This window comes from Telmatherina bonti (assembly GCF_933228915.1).
Source record: "Telmatherina bonti genome assembly, chromosome: 12".
Lineage (NCBI taxonomy): Eukaryota > Metazoa > Chordata > Actinopteri > Atheriniformes > Telmatherinidae > Telmatherina > Telmatherina bonti.
The window spans coordinates 18975508-18997558 of record NC_136610.1 but is presented as its reverse complement, the minus strand read 5'-3'; the positions used below and the strand labels follow the sequence as shown (position 1 = coordinate 18997558).

Genomic DNA, 22051 nt, shown 5'->3' with positions numbered 1-22051 from the left:
ACCTAACATGCCTGTCTTTCGATGGTGAGAGAAAGCCAGAGTACCTAGAGAGAACCCATGCACAGGGAGAACTTCTAAAATCCTCTAAACCCAAGACCATGGTCCTCTTCGGGTTGGGTAAAAGGTCCTGCTTAAGTGGAGGAGTGGAAGTATCTCAGGGTCTTTACAAGCGCACGTCTGCTGTTATGTGGTATTGGCACCCGTCTGTCAAAAAGGAGCTAAAAAGAAAAAAAGCTCTAAGTTTACCTGTCAAACTGCGTTCCTATTCTCACATGCGATCATGACCTGTGGTAATGACCAAAGGTATAAGAGCACAAATATATGCCACTGAAATGTATTTCCTCCACAGGGTGCCCAGACTCTCACAAAGACATGAGAAGCACTGTCATCTGGGTAGAGGTCAGAGTAAAGTGGTTGCTCCTCCACATGAAGAGGAGCCAGATGAGGTGGCTCAGACATCTCGTTATGCTCCCTGGGTGTTTCTCTGATGGAGTATTCCAGACATGTTCCATCGGGGGGAAACCCCAGGGAAGACCCAGGACACGCTGGAGAGACTACATCTCTCAGCTAATATGTAATATCAGTTTGTCATGTTCACCTTGCAGCTTCAAACTGTGTTGATCACACCACAGAAGTACCATCCTCACAAGTTACATTGATCTATAGGTGACTCATCTCGTTTTCGTCCACTGATTTGGACTGAATCAGTGGTGAAATGGTTTTGTCTGATAATTTTACAGACTTCATGACATTGATCTTTTTCGCAACGGTTGTTCCACCCAATATACACTCTGATTGTACCATCTCCCGTTTTGAGATAGATAGATAAATTAATAAATTGATTTTGGGGTTTTTTTGTTTTTTTTTACTATTGGAGACAGAAGATATGCATCTAGAGCTAGATAAACATGAGATTGAGAGTTGTGTGTATGTGTCGAGCAAATGATCAGGTGTGTCTATGTATTTGTATTCCTTGTTGTTTTAATTATCGTAAAGCACTTTACGTTGCTTCATTTATGAAAAGTACTATACAAATAAAATTTGATTTGATAGATAGATAGATAGATAGATAGATAGATAGGTAGGTAGGTAGGTAGGTAGGTAGGTAGGTAGGTAGGTAGGTAGGTAGGTAGGTAGGTAGGTAGATAGATAGATAGATAGATAGATAGATAGATAGATAGGTAGGTAGGTAGGTAGGTAGGTAGGTAGGTAGGTAGGTAGATAGATAGATAGATAGATAGGTAGGTAGGTAGGTAGGTAGGTAGGTAGGTAGGTAGATAGATAGATAGATAGATAGATAGGATGCATTAACGTACTTTAAAAGACCTGTTTTGGTCTGTCTAAGAACATAATCCATTATTATCAGTGACATGTAAACTTATTACTGACTACTACTTCCTCCAAAAAACAGCAGTCATGACAAAGACAAAAAAAAAAGCACACTACACTGAAAAAAGATTCATCCAAGGGGAAACCCTTGCAATCGAATAAAAATTTTGCTCTAAAATTTCTTATCAGTGACTAATATGAAGAGTGACGAATTTGTATATTTGTGAATGTAGCACAGTTCAAAGCAGGAAAATTGTAACTTGGTTTTCTTGCCCACAAACTGTAATGAAGGGGCCTTGTGAAACCAAGGTTCCTTTATGGTCTTTTTTATGTGTAATCAATGGAAATTGTGAGGTCCTCAACTAATCCACCCCTGTGCTGGTCAAAGCATGTCCTCAGGCTCTGTCGTGATGAGAGAACAAGGGAATGGCCAACTGACTTTTACACATAGCTTTGGGAAGGAGCAAAGAAATTTACAAATGAGGGATTATTTCCTTTTGAATCCAAATATGGAGCCCATACTGCTTGCTTCCACAGCAGCTCTTGCAGACTCTCTCATTAGAGATTGATGAGAAGGCTAAATTCCAATGGGATCTAAAGCCAATAGAAGTAAAAGCAAAAGAAAAAAAGAAAAGTTGTTGAGTATACAAGACAATTTTGGAGCTGATATTTCTGATACTTTGTGGATATTAAAGACAATCTTGCGACTTACTTTCATTCTTCAGTAATGGCCACTGCACACTATACACAATATGCATTATACATTACAGATCTCATTACTACACTGTGCATATGCATTATAGTTAATGACTAGACCTTCTTGTTTGTTTTGGTCGGTAGTAGTAATTAATGAATTAATCAAGAAAGAATCTGGTAGTCAATCCTAAAGAAAAAAAGAAGACAATATTGATTGAACTTCTTAAAGATTTTTTTTGGCTGACATTTCAAAGCCAAACATTTCTTCTGCTGTTTGAGAACATGTTCCAGTCAGGTTTGAGGAAAAAAAAAATCAATCTTCCTGTTTCTGTCTTTGTCAGTTTTAATGAATGTTGTTTATCTTTAAAAAAATAAATAAATAAAACCACATAGTTTCATGTGTCCACTTGTTGTAGAAGCAGCAGTTTTATCTAAGTCAGCTTTCATAAACCCAAATAAAGAAATTGGTTAGATAACAAAAATATCTCATCTCCTTCTTGTCTTGTTTTTGTATGGAAAGATTCCTGTTGTAATTGGTTCACAAATGTGACCTTTTGTGTGATGAACAGTCCATTAACCAGCTGCCCACAGGATGTGAGAGAAGCCCTTGATATTGAAAAGTGTCTTATCTAGCTGAGCTATCTTACTAGCATGCTTATGATTCTGACTGGTGAGAATAAGCTGTGCATAATTGGATACTGTTGCTCCTTTTGCATCGCAGACTTTGAAATGCCACAGCCAAAAGAAAGCATTAGCCTCATCCAGCAAGGATGTGTTGAATTCCCTGCAATAGATGTGAAAATGAGATAGCAGGAATTAAAGTTGAATAGATAGAGTGTTTCAAATGCCTCATTTGCACCACGAGTCAGACCGTGTTTGGTCTTAGCGGGAACGCCTGGCATGACCTTAGAGAAAGAATTCATCTAGGCATTCACAGTTGATCACAGATGACCTCTTTCACATAGAGCACAATGAGCTTATTTGAATTGTCCAAGACTCAAATTCAGTTGCAGTAGAAAAAGTGGACATCCTGGAAGTGTCCAAACTATTGCTGAGGGAGGAGTGAGAAAAGAAAACTGTGGTGTGTTTGGCTTAAATAATATTCTGAAACAAGAATGAACAAAAAATGCTTAAACCAGCTTTTTCTTTTTGCTTTTCTTTTTTTTTTTTTTTTTTTTATTGTTTGTATATTTAGTTAAAAGATTGTTTAAGATATCTCAATTTATCCTGTGTGAGTATTCATTGTTTAGACAAAGCTTTACATCAACCATGCCAATGGCTCTAATCACTGAATGCCAACATGATGGTGATGTTAATGATGAAAAAAGAGTCATCAGTAGGACCAAAAACAGCACAAAAAAAAAAGAAAACAAGTCTTCAGATGATTTTTGGTTATAATAAGGATTGTTTAATTTCCCTTTAAATCGACCTGATTGGTGGACTGAGCAGCAGAGTTGAATATGTGGGTTGTGCCCCTTAAAAATCTTGCCAAATCTTCTCAATCTCATGGCTTATGTCATCTAAATTAGAAGTCTGAAGTCATTTAACAAACAGGGGGATCAGCAGCATGTGGAGGATCCATACACAGCCACAACAGCTTGGCACCTCCTCCTCATGCTAGGCACCAGCTTGGTCAAGCACTACTGTGAGATAATATCAAATATTTCAACCAGCATTTGTTATAAGTCAGTCAGACTGGTGGTGTTTTTCATTCTGGAATGAACAGATCACCCAAGATAAATCCACATGTGTTCAGTAAGATTTGAGGTCAGGACTGCTGGTAGGTCAATCTATCCTCTACATTCCCAAATCTGGAGGTATCTGATAAAGCCCACTCTGTGAGCGCAAACAACTTAACTCTACCTTGGAGAATAAAGTTCAGCCCCAGACTGTGGAGATACGGGATTGCCACTGATTTCAGAACCTCATCTCGAAACATCTGCGCTGAGATTTCATCCAATCATGGCAAACTTTTCTTTCCAGTGAGTGAGCATATCTGACTTAAATGAATCGCTCTTTAGGCTTGTGAAGGATTTGATGACCAGTTTAGTCCATCTGGTGTACTGGAGTTGGAAAAAAATGAAAAATGCAGGGCAGTAGTCCCCCAAGGAACACGACTGAGAAATGCTGCTTTAATACTGATCCAACACAGAGCCAGAATCTGCATTCATCACTAGATATAATGTTTCTGCACATGTCCAGGTTCCCTTAAATAGTTTGCTGACGCAAACACAAATGGGTCCAGATAGACAAGAGCAGTTACGGCGGTCAGCATCAGAATTAACTGTTTGGTGGTGGCAGAGAGGATTTGGCAAGTTTTTTATGGCTGAGACCCGAATATTCAGCTCTGCCGCTCATTACACAAATGCATTTTCCTTACAAATGTGGCACCATTTAAAAGTGAAATAAACAGATTTCTCAAAAATAAAATGTTTTTGCCATGAAGCATTGTAAAGAAATAGACCAAACAAAAATGTCTTTACTTTTGGGCTAAGTTTATAATTGTTCTTTTATTTTAAAAAAGTGAAGCAGCTGAATTAGCGCACAAAGACCAAAGGAAACCTTACATCTGTTAGCAGAACTAAATGAAAGGTAAGAAGTCATCTTCAGCAAATTTTCAATATTTTCTTAATCTTCTCCAGTGGCATGGCTCAAAAGCTCTGAATGTCAAGTTGTGGTGTGGAAAACATTTGAAATAAAAGACACTGTCTCTACTTCAACTGCTACAAACAGCTCAACAATTTCAGAGATGTTTTAGCAATCAATCAATCTTTCCAAATTATTCCCTGTGCAGAAAAAAACTTGCCTCAAAACAGCCAATACAAAAAATAAAGTGACTTGAAACATTTTCTCCTCCTTAAATTCATCTTCTTGCAAAAGTGCTCATGAAACCACTTTGCATGGCTTAGACTCTGGAACCTGTGTCTTTGAGAATGGCTGGACCTTCTTCCAGTCTGGAGTTGCTGCTGGTGAGATGCGCAGAGTAAATGTGTAAGTGAGAGTAAGTGTGGGCATTTTCATTGCTCCATGACTTGGTACCTGCATGTTGGGGTTTACTCCGGTAGACAAGAGGATAGCCTCCATCCTTCTGACTTCAGGTGGGGGATGGATTCTGACTGTTGTTTGGGCTATGCACCTAACAACACTTCAGAGTACGCACCCTTGAGAGTCCCTGGAGGGAGGTCCCTCTAAGGCAGTGATCCCCAATCCTCGTCCTTGAGGACCAGTGTCCTACAGGTTTTTCCGAATGTCCCAGCTGCAGCACACCTGATTCAAATCCATGTGTATTTAGCAGACACGTGCAGAGTTAGTTTAGTCTAATGATTCTTAGCAGAATCATTTGGAAAACCTGTAGGGCACCAGGCCTCGAGGACCAGGATTGAGAATCCCTGTTCTATAGACTCCCTCGTTCTACTGGGGGACTTCAATGCTGAAATGGACAGTGACAGTAAGACCTGAAGGACTGCGATTGGGATAAACAGCCTCCCTGATCTAAACCCGGGTGATGTTTTGTTATTGGACTTAGGTGCTCATCACGGATTGTCTAAAATGAACACCATGTTCAGGCAGAAGAGCCGGAGTGTCCTCTCCAGGTCGAGAATGCGGTCTTGCCCAATGTGAAGGAGTTCAAGTATCTCAGGGTCTTGTTCATGAGTGAGGGAAGGATGGAGAATGAGATGGACAAGCAGATCGGTGTGGAAATGAGCCAAAAAGCGAATCTCTCGAGTTACCAGTCCGTCTATGTTCATACCCTCTCCTGTGGACACGAGTTGTAGGTAGTGACCAAAGAAACAAGATTTTGAAAACAAGCAGCTGAAATAAGTTTCCTCTGCAACATGGACAAGTTTTCCCTTAGAGAAAAAAAAAGCTATATGAGGGGACTCAGGTATCTGATTAGGATACCTCCTGGACGCCTCGGGTGTTCCAGGCCAACCCTCTGGGAGGAGACCCCGGAGAAGACCCAGGACATGCTCGTGAGATCACATCTCTCAGCTGACCTGGGAACGCTTTGGGATCCCCCAGGATGAGCTGGCGAATGTGGCTGGGGAGAGGGATGTCTGGGCTTTCCTGCTTAGGAAGCTGCCCCTGGACGAACCAACCTCACATAATCAGCAGAAAATGGATGGATGACCAAACAAATCTTAAAGTCAAAACCTTGTTTTATTTCATACTGTTGTATTGGGGCATCTGTAACATTAAAACCTCAATTCGGATGATCCATGACTCGGTTCTTCATGTTTTCTCCACCGTCTCTGGCCAAACAGCAAGATTTATATGAGGCCAATGAGGCTCTAAATGCTGCTCAAAAGATAAATGTAAGGTTATAGAGCTACCCACAGTATTTCAAAAGTATCCCAGATGACTGCATGGCAGAGACACTGCATACAATTTGTAGCTTTGTGATTTTAACCAACAGAATTATTTTAGCAGAACTGAACCACAGATGTCTCAAACGCTGATCAAAACAAGGAGGTCACTGGGCAGCCAAGTTTGTGTTCTTCAAATTCTTGTTTCTATGTTTATTTTAATGCAGGGTGAGCTAAAGTGCAATAACCTTGCTTCAGGCTGACTGATTTCACATGAACCAGTCATTCATCAATTTAGCTGCGGAGTGTCCCTGCAAGGCAGCAATGGTATCGGTTGCAGTAACTGATGTGGACGGCACTAATGCAGACTCAAGATTGTTTCCATATGGGGCCTGCTGCAAGACGATTTGCTTTGCTTGAGTCTAAAAACAAACTTTAATTTCATAGTTTTCTCACTTCAAGCATCCAAAGAGAAACTGTTTGACAGCTTTCACATAAGCAGTCATAAACAGAGCAGTCCACCTCTAACCTCGACAGATAAATCAACAGCAGGTAGCTGGAAATTCACAGGGGATTTAAGTCTGATGAGAATGTTTAGTTAGTACTTTTTATTTTTACCACTTTAAAAATAAAAGATGTAATGATTTGAGGGCAGCAAAGGGGATGGAAGAAAATGAAGTGAACACAGACAGATTTAGTTAATAATAAGGTCAAAGAAATGAGGAGATAATTCCCTGATAGTCGACTCAGTTTGAGCGCTTATCGACAATTTGAATGAACTTGTGTATTAATGATAAATTGTGGTTCTTTGAAAGTTCCTACAAAGAGAAAATTAGCTGCTTTTCCCTACTTTAAATAGTTGTGAACTAAATATATTTAGGTGTGCAAAAAAAGTCACTGAAAAGCTTTTTTTATTTGTTTTCTCCAACAATAAGAACTTGCGTAACTAGATGGCAACCAACATTTAACGTTAGTGGCAGCTGAAATATGTATCACTAAGGAAATAGAATAAACAAGGCCTGAAATAATCATTTAGAAAACAATCTGTTACTTTTGATAAAGAAATGTACTGCCAGTCCTAGAAATCCTAGGCATCATTCCCTGTGCATAGCATTGACTGTGATAGTTGCTATAAAAATAGCCATCTTCTCAAGTGCTCTCTCGTTCCCTCTCTGTCCCTCATCAGCATAATATGGGACTGACAGCATAAAGTTGCTTTTAGATCGATGTAGTCTCTTGAATACTTTTGAAGTGTTTTGTACTTGATGCGTCAGAATGAAAGACTCTTTCTTTGCGTAGACATAATGGCCCTTCATACAGCTTCCCCATCTCTCCTCTCCTCAAACACTTGTTTCACTTCTCACCACTTCTGTCCTCAAACGAGCCTCTATCTGGTCCACTTCTGTCAGAGAAAACTCTTTGACCTCTCTGCCTCCCCCACTTAAAAATGGCCAGGCTCTCCGATGTACCAAGCTACATGACATGCATGGCTGCTAGAGCTCAAAACTTCCCAACGCCTGCAGTGAACTGCTGGTGCCGCCATATTCCAAAAGTTACAGAGCTCCTGCTGAGAATATGGCATGGCCTCACAGATCAGCCGCTGAGAGTGAGAAAGCTTTAACTGGAGGTTGCATCCAGACATCCAACATTCCCACACTGGGTCCCAGGTGTGCTTCTGCTCACACACATAATGTGCTCTTTTCGCTCCATCTTTGTTTTGTGCATCCTGGATTAATTAACATTTGATGCAAATGCAGCAAAGACTGGAAACTGGAGTGAAATAAGAAGGTTAATGGAGGGATGTCAGCCAGAAAACTGAGATCACTGGGGAAAGCATGTTATTATGTTTTTATGTGTCAATAAGCTGTTACTACACGTTTCTTTTTTATCCAGTAGCTCTAGGCATGAAACAGTCATTATCAGTTAAACAGTGATTTGATGGGAGTATAACAGCTTATTTACATGTTTAAGGGTAATTTGATATTATGGTTTAGGCATTTTCTTTATTTACTCATTCATTCATTTTCTGAACCCGTTTAATCCAAGTAAGGGTCGCGGGGGAACTGGAGCCAATCCCAGCAGCGTTCGGGCAAGAAGAAGGGTACATTTTCTTTAACCATCAACAAATCTATTGAAAATATGGCTAACATTTGTGTCTGATTTCCGGATAAGACACAAACTCTGTGGCACAGATGTTCACATTAAATTATACTTTGGACACAGACCTTATCAGTTAATTAGTCCCAACTGCTTTGCTCTGTTTATTTTATTTATTTATTTCTTTAAAGGGGTTGGGAGTGGGTGGTTAATAAAGGACCTTGCTCAGAGCTCAAAGTGGTCCACCTCTGTTGGTCCACCGGACCCAAGGCCACTCCTGTAACCAGTATCTCAGTGTTTCCCAATCCAAGTCCTCAAGGCCCCCTGCCTTGCACATTTTAGACATATTCCTCCAAAACACCGTCAGATAACTGGACTTTCTCATTAAGTTCTTTGTAACCCTGAACAAGCCCTTTATTTCATTCTGATGTGTTAAAGTAGGGTTATTGATAAAACATGCAGAACAGAGGGCTTGAGGACCTGGAATGGGAAAGACTAGGCAAACTTGATCATTATGGATTATCATGTAAAGAAGTGGGTAATGCCTCCAAATAAATGTGCCAAAATCCTCTATAATATTCTCTTGTTGATATTCATTCTTATTTTGAGATTCCAGTGCTGCCAGGTGTGTCAAGTCACAGATAGATAACTAGTACCTAACTGGCACCTAACTACAAAAACACTCTGGAGCCATCATCCAGAATGACTCAGAATGATGATATTCTTCTCTCATATCACAGCTGGGACCATCACAGAGGAACCTCCAGAATTTAGGAGCGGAGAAAATGGTATGAGTTCTGCGAGTCCAGACCTCAATCCAGCTATATGTTTATGGGATTAGTTGGGCTAATGTGCCAGAGCAGCGATCACCAACTAACCTCTTCTCCTACACGTTGTTGACGGTTTCTTGTTCCAACTCACCTGACTCCCATTAATGGCTCAATAAGATAGTTGTACAGAACTTAACAAGCTGTTGGAAAACCCATTTCATTAGAACCAGTAGTGTTGCTGGAGGGAATGGCCGGACGACTGCAACTCCTTATTCCTTAAAAATTGTCTAGCAAAAACCAAAATCCTGCAGCAAGCATTCCGATGAGAACTCGGAAAAGAAATATTTCTCCAGTTTTAGCTTCTCTTAATTGGCTTCCTTTTCAATCCAGGATATTTAAAATTCTTCTTCTTACATATAAAGTTCTCCATGAGCAAGATCCATTACGTCAAAGATCATATTGTTCCATATTTTACCCGACAGAGCACTCGGCTCTGAAACTGCAGGGTTTCTTGTATTGTGTGGAATGGGAGATAGAGGCTATCGGGTCCCTTTCCTATGGAACCAGCATCCAGCCAAGGTCCATGAGGCAGACATCCTCTCTAGTTTAGGCTTAAAATCTTGCCTTTGTGAAAAATCACATAGGTTGAGGGTGGGAGGTTGGGGCAATGCATAGCTGCATATGGATCTTCCTCACGCTACTACTTAATGGCCAATATGTGTTTTTTCCTTGTTACTATGGGAGGATGCAACTCAGGACAAGCGTAAATACCAACAGGAGTGTGTAATGTTGCAGGGAATCCTGGTGCCTTTTTCAACAACATGCATTTCCTCAGTCCGCAAAAGTACTATCCTTTCCAAGTTATACCTCATTGTAAAGGGGACTAATCAGGCTTTCCAACACATATAACACACACTGGCATTATTAAAGGGTTAAAAAAAAAAAAAAACCAACAAAAATTTTCTTCATTTTTTGTGCAAAGTTTATTTTTTTATTCTTTAAAAAAAAAAACACACACTCAGTTTCCTTTCATTTGCTGCATTTGTACTATTAATTAAATTTTTCTCTTACTTCAATATTCATTCTGTTGTTATTCTTTTATTATGTGTTTTTACAACAGTTGTATCAGAGAAGAACCCAAATTGACGAAGGATTTGTAGTTAATATGCAAAGACTGAACAAATATCTTGTGTGGCAAAACCAGGAGCTGTTTCAACCAGATAAATGACTGGACAGACATCCAATTTCAATGGTTTATGAAATAGTAGTAAAAATGACAACTGCTAGTTTGCTGCAGTGATATTTAAATTAAACATGCAGCTTTTCCCAGTTGGCTTTGGCCACACTAACACTGGAAAAGTGGACTTATTTAGTATTACCAATCTTTCTGCAATGACTGAAAATGCTGGGATTTGTGATTACAGTCATTGTTGCGATATTGATTCATGTGAGGCAGCAGCCGTTTCACTCATGTGGAACACAAAGCTATGAAATACAGTTCCCAATAAAGGGCAAACAGTAACTGACAAAGCAATTTTCCACTCAAGGTCTCCAAAATACATTACATGAGGGTTAACCTAAACCCATAGATCATAGCATGAAACCAAACTACATTTCACAGGCTGGGTGCTTCTCATATGACAAGGCTGTAATTATAATGGAATTATGATTTTTTTTTTTTTTTTTTTTTTAAGCCGCAGCAACACAGTATGCATAGATCAGGAATAAAGAAAAGCAAAACCAGCAGAGAACTAAATGACCTTTGCTTATTCATTTAGTCTGCTTTGACATAACCTTCATCACAAGAAGCCAACTGTGGAACTGGAGGTCAAACGGGTTTGTTTTGGTTCTATAGTCAGATAATAAAATGATAAATACAATGAACAATAGTGACAAGTTAAGGCTACTGAAATCATGTCAGGAACAATTACTACATAATCAGCTGGTCAGGATCATGGCTGGCAGTGAACGCAACACCGAATCGAACAAAATTTTTCTCATTTGGAGAAACTAACTTAAAAACGTCTCATTTCCACATTTTAGATTTATCAGATGCTGTTAGTGACATCATCTAGTTGCATGAGTGTAAAGTTAATACTACGAACTCTATCTTAAATTGCGTCACTTCTAATACTCCTGACCGCACTTCAGTAAGTTCTTATTGTGAATTTTGAGGCCAATCCAAACAAGCAAAAACTCTGGGGACATAACAGCTGTAACCTAAACGTAACAGGAAACATCTCAAAAACATCCAGAAGGCAGTTTATCAGACATACAGAAAAAAGGTAGCACTTAAACATCCAAATACCATTGATATGTGGGTAAAAACACGTAGACCAACAATGTCAGAAAGATTCCACATATGCCATTATACAACATATAGAGAATATGAATTTTTTTTTCCCATGTTCACTGTAAATGAATGCCTCTTGAACAACGGCAACCTTAAATATAAACTTAAGATCATTGTTTCTAATTTTGATTGTCTCATTTTCCAGTAGGGGTACACAGGCAGTGGTCCACGGTTAAAAAAAATAAATCATTAAAATAGGGGGGGAGGGCTCATTAAACGACAGAACATTATTCAAGCAGAAATGAAGACAGTCAAAGGTACTGCGTGATCAATTACCCTCTCAACACTTCATTATTTTATGGTCGTCTCAGATTAGAGTGTGGAATTTAACTCGGGCTATACTGGAAACCTGACGTAGTTGAGTAAAATATGAAAAAGGAGAATAAAAGTTACAACTTCCTCAGCTGACTATCTGCATGACAGTTTTGCTTGATTTAATATGTGGCAACTTTTTGCAAGTAAATCTGCTGAACCTTTAGCTCTGAAGGTTTTTGGGTAAAATTTCTCACCTGTTCTTACAAAGTTAAAGTCATCTGTATGGTTTGATTTCAAGCCACTGCTTTGAGCCTCAACTTTAGGGTCAAAACAATAACAGCTCTACGATAATGTTCACACACACACACACATTTCATGTATGTTTCTGAGGATGAGAGAATGAGTGAAGTGTGTTGCTATTTGCATGATACTCCACACATCTGGATGCTCCCATGAAATGCAGAACACGGACTGGACCGCTGTTTTTATTCTGATTGGCTTCATGGCAGCAGAAATGGAAATGACTGAGAACAAAAAGGGCAAGTCTTTCATCAAACATCTGTCATCTCATCTTCCATCTCGTCCCCCTCCGTTTCACCTTCTGCCTCGCCTTCTTCCTCCTCTTCCTCGTCAGATGTCACATCTAGCTCATCCGTCTGAGACACACACTTTGGACACGAGCAGATAAACAGGTAGTTCTCTCTGGGGGGGGGGAGAAAATATCCAGTCAGATTGTTGCGACACAACAGCTAAATCCATCAGATGTGATCTGCACTCCGCTGTTAATGAACTTTTCAGCCGTTGCTGTGCACTGGAGCGGTTGACTCTTTCAAGCTGTAATTAATACTTGTGGTGCACTTAAAGCTTTGAATCGGCTGCTGTGATATGAGAGCCAACCTGGAGAGGAAATGCACTTTTGTCCAGACTGAGATTTCTACAGGATGCATCAAAGTTTTAAGACTTGGCATGTAATGCAAAGATTGATTCACGTCATGCTGATCAATGCAGAGCATGAGCTCAGGAGCCGCCTTCAGACCCCGTACCGTTCGTTGCCAGGCAGTCTCTCTATTGATCCAGATGGAATTCATAAGTGTGACCCCTGTTCGAGCAATTTATCTGAGGGATTACAGATGTTTACCTCAGAATTTTGTGCCTGCTGTGTCGGCTTCTGTCCCGCTGACAGCAATCCAAATAACTGATGCAGATCTCCTGAAAAATGAAGAAAACACACTTTTAAACTGACTGAGAGAACTCGGTGTTCATTATGAAGCAACTAAACCTTACAGGATACAGGATACAGTTTAGTCCAAGGAATATACTTCTTCTGTTGCTATTTTTTTTTTAGAGAGCATAAAGTCATTTTCTGCATGTCTATGCACCATTATGCAGGAAGTTATAATCTTCCTTTTCTCTCCAGTGAAATATCTCATTTCTACGGCATTCAAATGAAAAGTTTACAGTGAAAGAGGAACGGCTGCTGTGACATTACTGTGTCATGCAGATCCAAGGCTTTTCAATCTTTCTGACAGCTTGACAAACCCACTCCAATCCTGAGAGTCTCAGCCTTCTAATGCCGTCTGACAAGGGAGAATGCAAAACTACAGAGGGATGTTCTGTCTCATATATCCCCGGCTAAAAGTTAACACTCTGGACCCAGAAGTGTCAGCTGACCTCCCCTGGGTTGATGTCACGAAGGGCACTGAGGTGAAGCAGGAAATTGTTGTTTGGGAAAGACGCCTCTGCGTTTGGGATGCAGCTGTGGTTACCTGTAAGCGTCAAACACACCAAAATGAAGAAAAAAACAGATTCATACAATTCAAATAGGTCTTTGAGCTGAAGTGACAAACTCATAATTGAAACATCTTTTGCACTTACATGAGCTTTGAAGCAGGAAAAGTCCTGAGCCCTCACAGTTCAGAAAGTCTCCCGTTTCTGAAGAGAAAAACAGAAATTATGCACACTCCTGACCTTTCATTGGGATCTGCTCACATATTACATAACAAGACCAACACCATCAACGCTGAAAACAGCAAATAAAAAACAATAATAAAAACCCATCCAAACAATACGACCGTTGCAAATCTGCTCAGTTGAGACAAAAATTGTTTTCTCCAGAAAATACTGCAAGACTGAGATAAAACTGTGACCTTTTTCAATGTCCTTGTAAAGCTGGTCAATAAAAGCATCCAGTTGCTCCCTCTGCTGGGTGGGAAGCTCAAGCGCATCACAGGCATGGACCCACTGGCTCAGGGAACTGGGGTTAAAAACAAAAATGAGAAGCACAAAGGTAGGGATTAAAAGATCCCAGCTAAGATCCAATTCAATTCAATTCAGTTCAATTAAATATTTATATAGTGTCAAATCACGGCAATGCCATCTCGAGACACTTTACAGACAGGAAAAAAACATAATGAAAGCCAATTCATAATAGCCTAAATAAGGAAACCAACAGATTGAGTTGGAGGCTCCAACTCAATCTCCCATCCTGAGCAGGCACACAGGCAGACAGTGGAGAGGAAGAAACTCCCTTTTAATAGGAAGGACACCTCTGGCAGAACCAGAATTGAATCTGTTGGTTGTTGAAAGTTAAGAACTGAGGCAGGTGTTTACCTGGTGCCGATGCCTTGTCCGTTTGTTCCCACCAAAGCAAACAGGGAACGGAAACCCTCAGGAACAAACCACTGCAATACAGGCATAGATGCTGATTTACTGTTTTGTAGAAGATGAAGAAGCTGCTTTGTGTGACACATCAGTCAGAGAACACGAGATGGTGGTTGGTTTGAGTCAACAACAGCTACTGTGTAAACAAGAGGACTCGCTCAAGTTCAAACTGAGCATCAGAAAGGGGATTTAAGTAAATATTGCATATTATTGGTGCTGGACAGGCTGGTCTTAGCATTTCACAAACAGAGGATCTGTTTTCATATGCAACCATCTCTGGGATTTACAGAGAATGGTCTTAACTAACCAAAAATGATCCAGTCAGCAGCATTTTATTGGACAAAAATGTCTTGTTGATGTCAGAGGCCAGAGAATAGGCAGACTGGTTGAAGATGACAGAAAGGCAACAGCAACTAAATGATGACTGGTTACCACTACGATATGCAGAATACTATTTCTGAAGGCTAAACATGCCAAATCTTAAAACAAAGTGCCATTGCTGTCACTAAGAACAGGAAACTGAGGCTAAAAGATACGCAGGTTCACCAGAATTGGACAACAACAGAAGATGTCCTGATTCAGCTGCAATGCTTAGAAGAAGCAGCTAAAAGTGGCACAAACTACATGAAAGCTTGAATCCATCCTGCCATTTTTAATGGGCACACCTACTTACAGAGAACTGCTTAACTGCCTATTAAAATGTTGCTGAGCAGTGATGGGATGTGGTGGATGTGCAGTTCTGCAGGAACCATGTGATGCCATCATGCTTTTATGGACCAAAATTATCAGAGGAATGTTTCTACCTTACTGAATGTATGCCACGAAAAATTAAACCAGTTCTGAAAGTCAATGAGGGACCGGCCCAGTGTCCAGGTATTCGGCTCAACCCTGCTGTAACATGCCATTATAATTTCCAAATTTTTTGTTTTTGATAAAAAAGGCAAGACAAGGAACACTAATTTGAGACAAACTCACCCGACTGAGATTATCATCATAAAGTGCTGCTGTGAAAAGACTGTGTAACAACGCCAGCTGCCCCTGCAAACGACAGAACAAAAATAAATAGTCCATTTCTACTGAGGATATATATATCATACATACAAGTAGTCAGAGATGGAGTTTAAACTTTCTGAGGAGGTAATATCACCCGACTGTTTTGCTCGTTGAACTATGAAGAACTGTGTCGCCTTTGAACAAGCAGAATTTATTCCTTTCTCACTTCACTGCCTCTGCGTCTCCAGCAGGAATAACATGAAGGTAACTTACCCTGAACTGCTCTCCCAGGAGCTTGTGGGCGATTTCCTCCTCCTCATTCGCTGTCCGGCTGGAGAAGTGAGAGAATAGCTTCTGCCAGTGCGCTTTGTCTTTGGCCTGGACAGCATTAATAATGTTGCATCAATTCGTTGTTTTTCAAGTAATATTTTTAATTGTCCCTCGTGGGAAACTTAGTTAACAAAGAGGGTGCGATTTCTTTTGTTGCACATGCCAAATATTTCACTGCTGATGAGGGATAAATAACTGATTCAAACAAAATTACGCAAATGCTAATATGAGGGCTGTGACGATACGCTTTTGTCCCAATTCGATTCTGATTTTTTTGGGTGCCGATTAGATTTAAATTGCAATTCTCAGATTTTTGTAGACTAAAAACAAAAAGAAATGCCCAAAACCCTTTTTGCTTGTCATTTTTCTTGATTTCATTTAAGGAAAAACAACACATTAACCAGATCATCAGTCTGCTGCTATAATGCACGAGAAGACAAGTAAAAATATAATTTAAAATAATTTAAAAAAAAAAAAAAAAAATGATAAAGGATTATTTTTTTCCCTTTTTGAAAAAAAATAGATTTTTTTTTTATTTAAAAAAAAAAAAATCAATTTTAAAATCTTGAAGCAAAAAAACCCAAATAGTCAATTTTTCAAACTGATTTTTCCACCCCTAGTTAACATTGTTATAGCAGTTTCAAACATAAAAAAAACAATATTAAACACAAATTTGTTTTCCCATATTTATCCTGCTTGAGTCACTTTCATCACATTATTTCTTCCTTAATCAGGACCTCTTAAAAGGTTTCCTTCTGTTTTAACCCAATCAGAGACTCACCTGCTTGACTAGGGCTACCATCCTGGCCATAAGCATGATACTGGAAGTCTCTGGGGGATAATGCATACTTCTGAAAGTAGGAAAATGCTCCCGATTAAGTTGTGATCAAAGCACAAAATAAAAGTTAAATCGTGTACAAAATATACTGTCACCTCCATGCATCTTTAAGCTTGTTGATGGGGTGGTCTGGATCTTCCTGAGAGGGACCCAGACACAGAACCCGATGGTACTGATCTGATGCAGCTTGCCGACATTCGCTGCAGCAGTATTTCACCTGCAGAGGGCGAAAAGATGCGAATACTATAGCTCACATAGCACAGGTTTGCCTCTCATGTGCAGAAACTGGCCATTTTCTATCAAAAGCTTTTTAAGTTTTAATTACCATCAGCAGCAAAAGATTTCCTGAAGATTAAAGATAAACACAGGCAACTATATAATTATGCATTTTAGTGATTTTAGTGAACTAATCTTCATTTCTTAAAACATCTTTAAATAAAGAGTTTTCTTCCACATTGTCCATTTATTCTTAAGACAGTTGTCCCTCTTAAAGTATCTTTTGGAACAGTGGATTAGACTGTTTTTTTTTTTTCATTATTATTATTCTGAAAATAAATGTTCTGTCTGTGCTTTATGTTTAACCTTTATTTCATTTTCTCCTGAGGTCATATGATGCTCCAGCACAATGCCAGAACAGGCAGCTCAGGTGAAAGATTATCTTTGCTCTAAATGATCGTGACAGAAGCTGCCAAAAAAACTATGGCACCCATTGTGAAAGGGCTGCCTGGCAGCCCAGCAGTGACTGACATACCTGGCACTGAGGGCAGGCTTGGTGCAGCTCAGGGCGAACTTGGCAGAGCTCCGGATGAGGAAGGTTGAGCGAGGGGTTGCCGCTGAGTCTCCGTGCGTTCTCCTCTGCGCTCTCCAAAGCTCGTAAGCAATACTCACAGGCTGCAAAACGCACCACAGTCAGAGCAGGTGTAATCTGATGATGTTGTTATAAAGCAGCTTTACAGCACAGATTAAACTCAGTCACTTTATTGTGACAAAGATAAACTCAGAACAAACCTCTACATAAAATCTGGATCAATCCAGTATGAGCTATGCTCATGTTCTGATACCATTCATCCACAGTTACGTCAATAATGCAACATCATCCTCAGTCACCATTTAGTTAAAGATGTGATTTAAAAGTCAGTTTCAAAACCTCGCAGTTTCACCTGTGACATGTTTTTGTCCACATTTTACCTTTATATTTATACAAAGCATTCCACAGGAACTGCGCAGAGACCAGCGGACGCTCAATGAAAATGGTGTCTCCCTTCTTGAGGCTCCTTTTAGCAAAGAGACCCTTACCCTGAAAATGAATAGCAGAATACCATATTTACATAAGAATTTTATCTTCATACAAAACGAGACAGTTTAGTTGTATTTTCCATCAGACCCACAACATGTAGAACATCAACAAGTCATTAGAGAAAGTAACAGACCCAGAATAGGGCACATGAAAAAATGGGATGCATAAATGAACCACAAAAAGAGTTCAAATAAGACATGAACCAAAACTAACACAAAGGTATGCAAGTCAGTTACCGAAGATATAAATAAAAATATTATAGAAATCTGCCAAGGGACAAAAGATATGCATTAGCAGTCCTGCTGACTTGCATATTTACATTTTGTATTTTATGACTTATGTCCATTAATGTGCAATATGCTTTATAGATAAATGCATGAATAAATAATAAAGGAAAAAGCTCAACACAGGCAAAACTACAAACATGGCAACCCATTATTCAGTTGAGATCTATTTTCTCATTCTGAAATCTTTTTTTTTTTTTTTTTTTTGTAAATGCTGTTACTATAATTTATGACAACCCAAACAGAAATTAGACAGGAGGAAAATGATCAGCATAGATAGATAGATACACAAGCCAGGTTTTGTTTTTGGTTTTTTTTTCATTTATGTTGTTTGTCTGTTTGTTTTGTTGTTCATCGTCAGATAAAGTCCCATAGAACTGATACTGGCAGGAATATGGGAGGAATCCTTTTAATACTTTCTTGGTCTTGTTTTTCTCTGGTGAGCTATTTTCATCCCTGGATTGAGCTTTCCAACATCTTAAGAACGAAATTTCATTCATTGGTTTTATTCAAACCGAGTTCAGGTAAACATTATACTGTTTTAAACCCGATGAGCTGCAGCAGAAGTTGAATCATGCAGGTTGTGACAGTCAGAGGCTGCATCATGTAGCAGCAATGCAACGCGGCCATCGCACTGAGGCAACATAAAGCAGCAGATTTAACTCGCTCCGTTCAGTCTGACAAAACCAAAGAGTCTCACCTTTATGTTGTCTATGAATCTTACTTCTACACTGCTGGCACATTTACCGGGGTCCACGCACAGGGAAAACATGTAATCCAGGGGGGCAGCCATGTTTCTAACGACCTTTCCCCTTTCAACCCTGACATTTCATCCGTGAAGGAGGCGATAGCGCTCTCTGCTGGTGTAATGAAGAACTGCGCCAGCTTGTGCGGAGGGTTTACAGCTCCAAGTTCATCTACTGAATGAAGCTTGACAAGTAAAATTGATTCATACAAATAAAACAGGCCGGAAAAAATCCAATTAATATAAAAGATCAAATTAAATTCTGTTATACACCATAAAAAACTATATGATGTTGCAGGGGGTAAAAAAAAAACAATAGAAGCTCTGCCAAAAAGGGCTTTCTGAAACACACTAAAATGTTTTTTATTCATTCATTCATTATCCGAATTACTTTTTCCAATCAAGGGTCGTTGGGGAGCTGGCGAAGCCTATCCCAGCAGTCTTTGGGTAAGATTCTGCAATAGATGTTTTATAGATTAATTACTTTTAATCCAAACACTTTCCTAAACTATTAAAAAAAAAGCAAAATGAAATACGTACTGTACTCTTTTACAGACAGCATGAAATACTGCATGACAACTGTGTAAAACAAACATTTCAATAAAATAAACAGGCATATAAATGATAAATGTTAGTCTTAAGGATTTTTTTTCAGTGTCACATAGGAGTTCAAACCATCTTCTAGCAAAAGTAGGCAGCAGAATCATGAAAAAAAAAAAAACATTCACATAGAGTGAAAGAGCATTTATTATGCATATTTCTGTGTCTGTTGGTGTGTGCATTACATTGTTTGACTAGCAAACATAACAATATTGTTACAATACAATTATTATATAAAGGATTACATACCATAATCATTTGTTTAACATATATGGTATAATAACTGTTGAAATTATTGTACAAAATACCTCATTCATTTAATCTACAGCAGGGATTTAACAACAGTCAGTAATACAGGAAAATGTCCTGAAAACAAAATAAGACATAGTACCAAATTAATAATTCTGTTATTTTACATTATTTGGGTTACAAAATCTGGGGTGAAAGCTGCTTTAAGAGTGATACGATGTCTGTGTGCTCAGACATGTCCAGAGCATCCACTTACAGTGAGGTTTCACATTGTTACATTGGTTCATAGTAATGAGAGTCTTCATTAGTAGTTTATATCAACTCTAAAGCACAACAGTTGACTCTACTCAGTCCTCCCAGGACGTTTCTAGGCATGTATATGTCCTGAGATTTATAGAACTGTTTCCCACAAGTCATAAACATTTAAGTTGTTTCCAACCCTGAAGTGTAAGCAAGCTGGAACTTGTATTATTGTGTGTGTGTGTGTGTGTGTGTGTGTGTGTGTGTGTGTGTGTGTGTGTGTGTGTGTGTGTGTGTGTGTGTGTGTGTGTGTGTGTGTGTGTGTGTGTGTGGACTGATCAGTAACAAGAAAGACCAGTTGAGAAAAGTCTTTTATCACGGTTTGTCTCCACTTTGTCCACCAGAGAGTGCTGATAAGTACCTTTTAAAACTGATCATCTTTTCACACAAAAGATATGATGATCACTCAGTATTTTGTTCATTTAAAACACCTTCATGAAAAATATTTGTTAAAAATCCATTATATGTCAGGCTCTACAGCAGGCCTCAAATTCAGAGAGCAGCAGAGTTCAGCGGTTCCCAAACTGGGGGTTAGCACCTTGTAAGGAGTCTCCAGGTTTATTTAATCATGATTAACATGACAGCTTTCTTCTACTTTTAGCTCAAATGAAAGAATATTTACTTCCTCAGCACTTTCAAGAGAAAAAAAAAAATCCAAACTGGTCATATGGCATACCCAGAGGTAAAGGCTTGTAAGTAGACACCAATTAATGAGGCCAAGTGAGGCATAACAAGTTTGGGAGCCACTCATTTGGAAGTTAATAGGCTGCCAGAAGGATTTCTCACAATGTAGCTGATTAATTAGGAGTGGTGAGAAGCTGGGGACATATCCTGATTGGTATCATTGTTTGCTTGTGACAAGCACCATGCAACCTTTCTGTCAGCAGTTTGTACATCCCTTATAGTTTTCCTCAGCAACTCTCCACACACCTCAGTCTCTTCCATCTAAGCTACATGAACAAGACACAGAGAGTTTGTGCTGACTTGTATTTAAAAAACTGAGAAAAATATGTTAAAAGCCAATTGAACCAATTTATGTTACAGCTGCAACATCTACTTATTTAATCAGAGCTGATCTCCCACAGTCTGTCAGCTGTGCTTTTGACAGCTTAATGCACATATTGTGTCACACCTTCATATCTCCTTCTCTCTCTTGCATTTAAACAATGGTGGCGTTCTTGGAGGAGATAAAGTGCCACTAAATATGGAAAGCATGGAAGCAGCTAAAACATGACCATAGCTTGCAAATTTACCTGTGATAACCTAAAAAGAAAAAGCCAAATATGCTGCGACTCCTAAGCTTCCACAGGGCTTTCACCCCCTCTTATACCACTATGTTTGTTTTTGCTGCCTAACTCCCACACTTCCCTGTTCTGGTAAACATGCAGCTGTTTCATTCCAGAAACTATGTCAGACTATCTCCACTGTACTAAATTTCACAAGTTGTATGTGACTGGTGGCACATTTTGCAGCTGATGTTTCAGACAAACCAAATATTGGGCTTAAATTGATCACTTGGTGTAAAGATCAGTTTCATTTTTGCATTTTTCTGTTTTTGCTGAATGTAAAAATACTGCAGGCAGTTCTCTGCTTGCAGGTTTGTGACATGAAAAGGGGGACAGTGGTGATTTCACAACATATTACCGCCACCATCAAGTAGATAACACACTACGGATAGCACATTTAAGCAGCATTGATTAGCTTTTGTCATTTTAAAATTAGACTCTGATAAACCTAGTGTACTTAAGGTAGGGGTCTAACTTATGTTGTACATATTAGATTATTTATTCATGCTAAAAACTGATGTCACAGTAATCAAAATGGCTTCAATAAAAAAAAAAAAAAAAAACAGCAGTAATAAAAAAGAATCTGTAGCTTTTTCAAGCTCTGAAAAAGATCTAACATAGTGTGATCTTAAGAACAGTAGAAACAGGTTTTAATAACGCT

The 22051-nt window shown here is 39.2% G+C and overlaps 1 protein-coding gene across 2 annotated transcripts; it reads right to left on the bottom strand.

Annotated features, from left to right (window-relative positions):
• Nucleotides 1–10223: 10223 nt before the first annotated feature.
• Nucleotides 10224–19018, bottom strand: smyd5 (SMYD family member 5). Of its 2 annotated transcripts, XM_079250250.1 has the most exons (14): nucleotides 18911–19018; nucleotides 17818–17926; nucleotides 17381–17520; nucleotides 16725–16846; nucleotides 16573–16642; nucleotides 15735–15839; nucleotides 15444–15506; nucleotides 14418–14488; nucleotides 13955–14061; nucleotides 13683–13739; nucleotides 13479–13573; nucleotides 12946–13016; nucleotides 12406–12509; nucleotides 10224–12331 (listed from the first exon to the last, which is right to left on the bottom strand). In XM_079250250.1, exons 1-14 carry the CDS (start codon nucleotides 19001–19003, stop codon nucleotides 12162–12164), a joined length of 1377 nt encoding a protein of 458 aa, XP_079106376.1. In that variant the 5' UTR covers nucleotides 19004–19018; the 3' UTR covers nucleotides 10224–12161. The 2 variants fall into 2 exon arrangements, with proteins under 2 accessions (XP_079106376.1, XP_079106377.1); XM_079250251.1 differs by having other exon boundaries at nucleotides 12188–12509.
• Between the last annotated feature and the right edge of the window lie 3033 nt (nucleotides 19019–22051).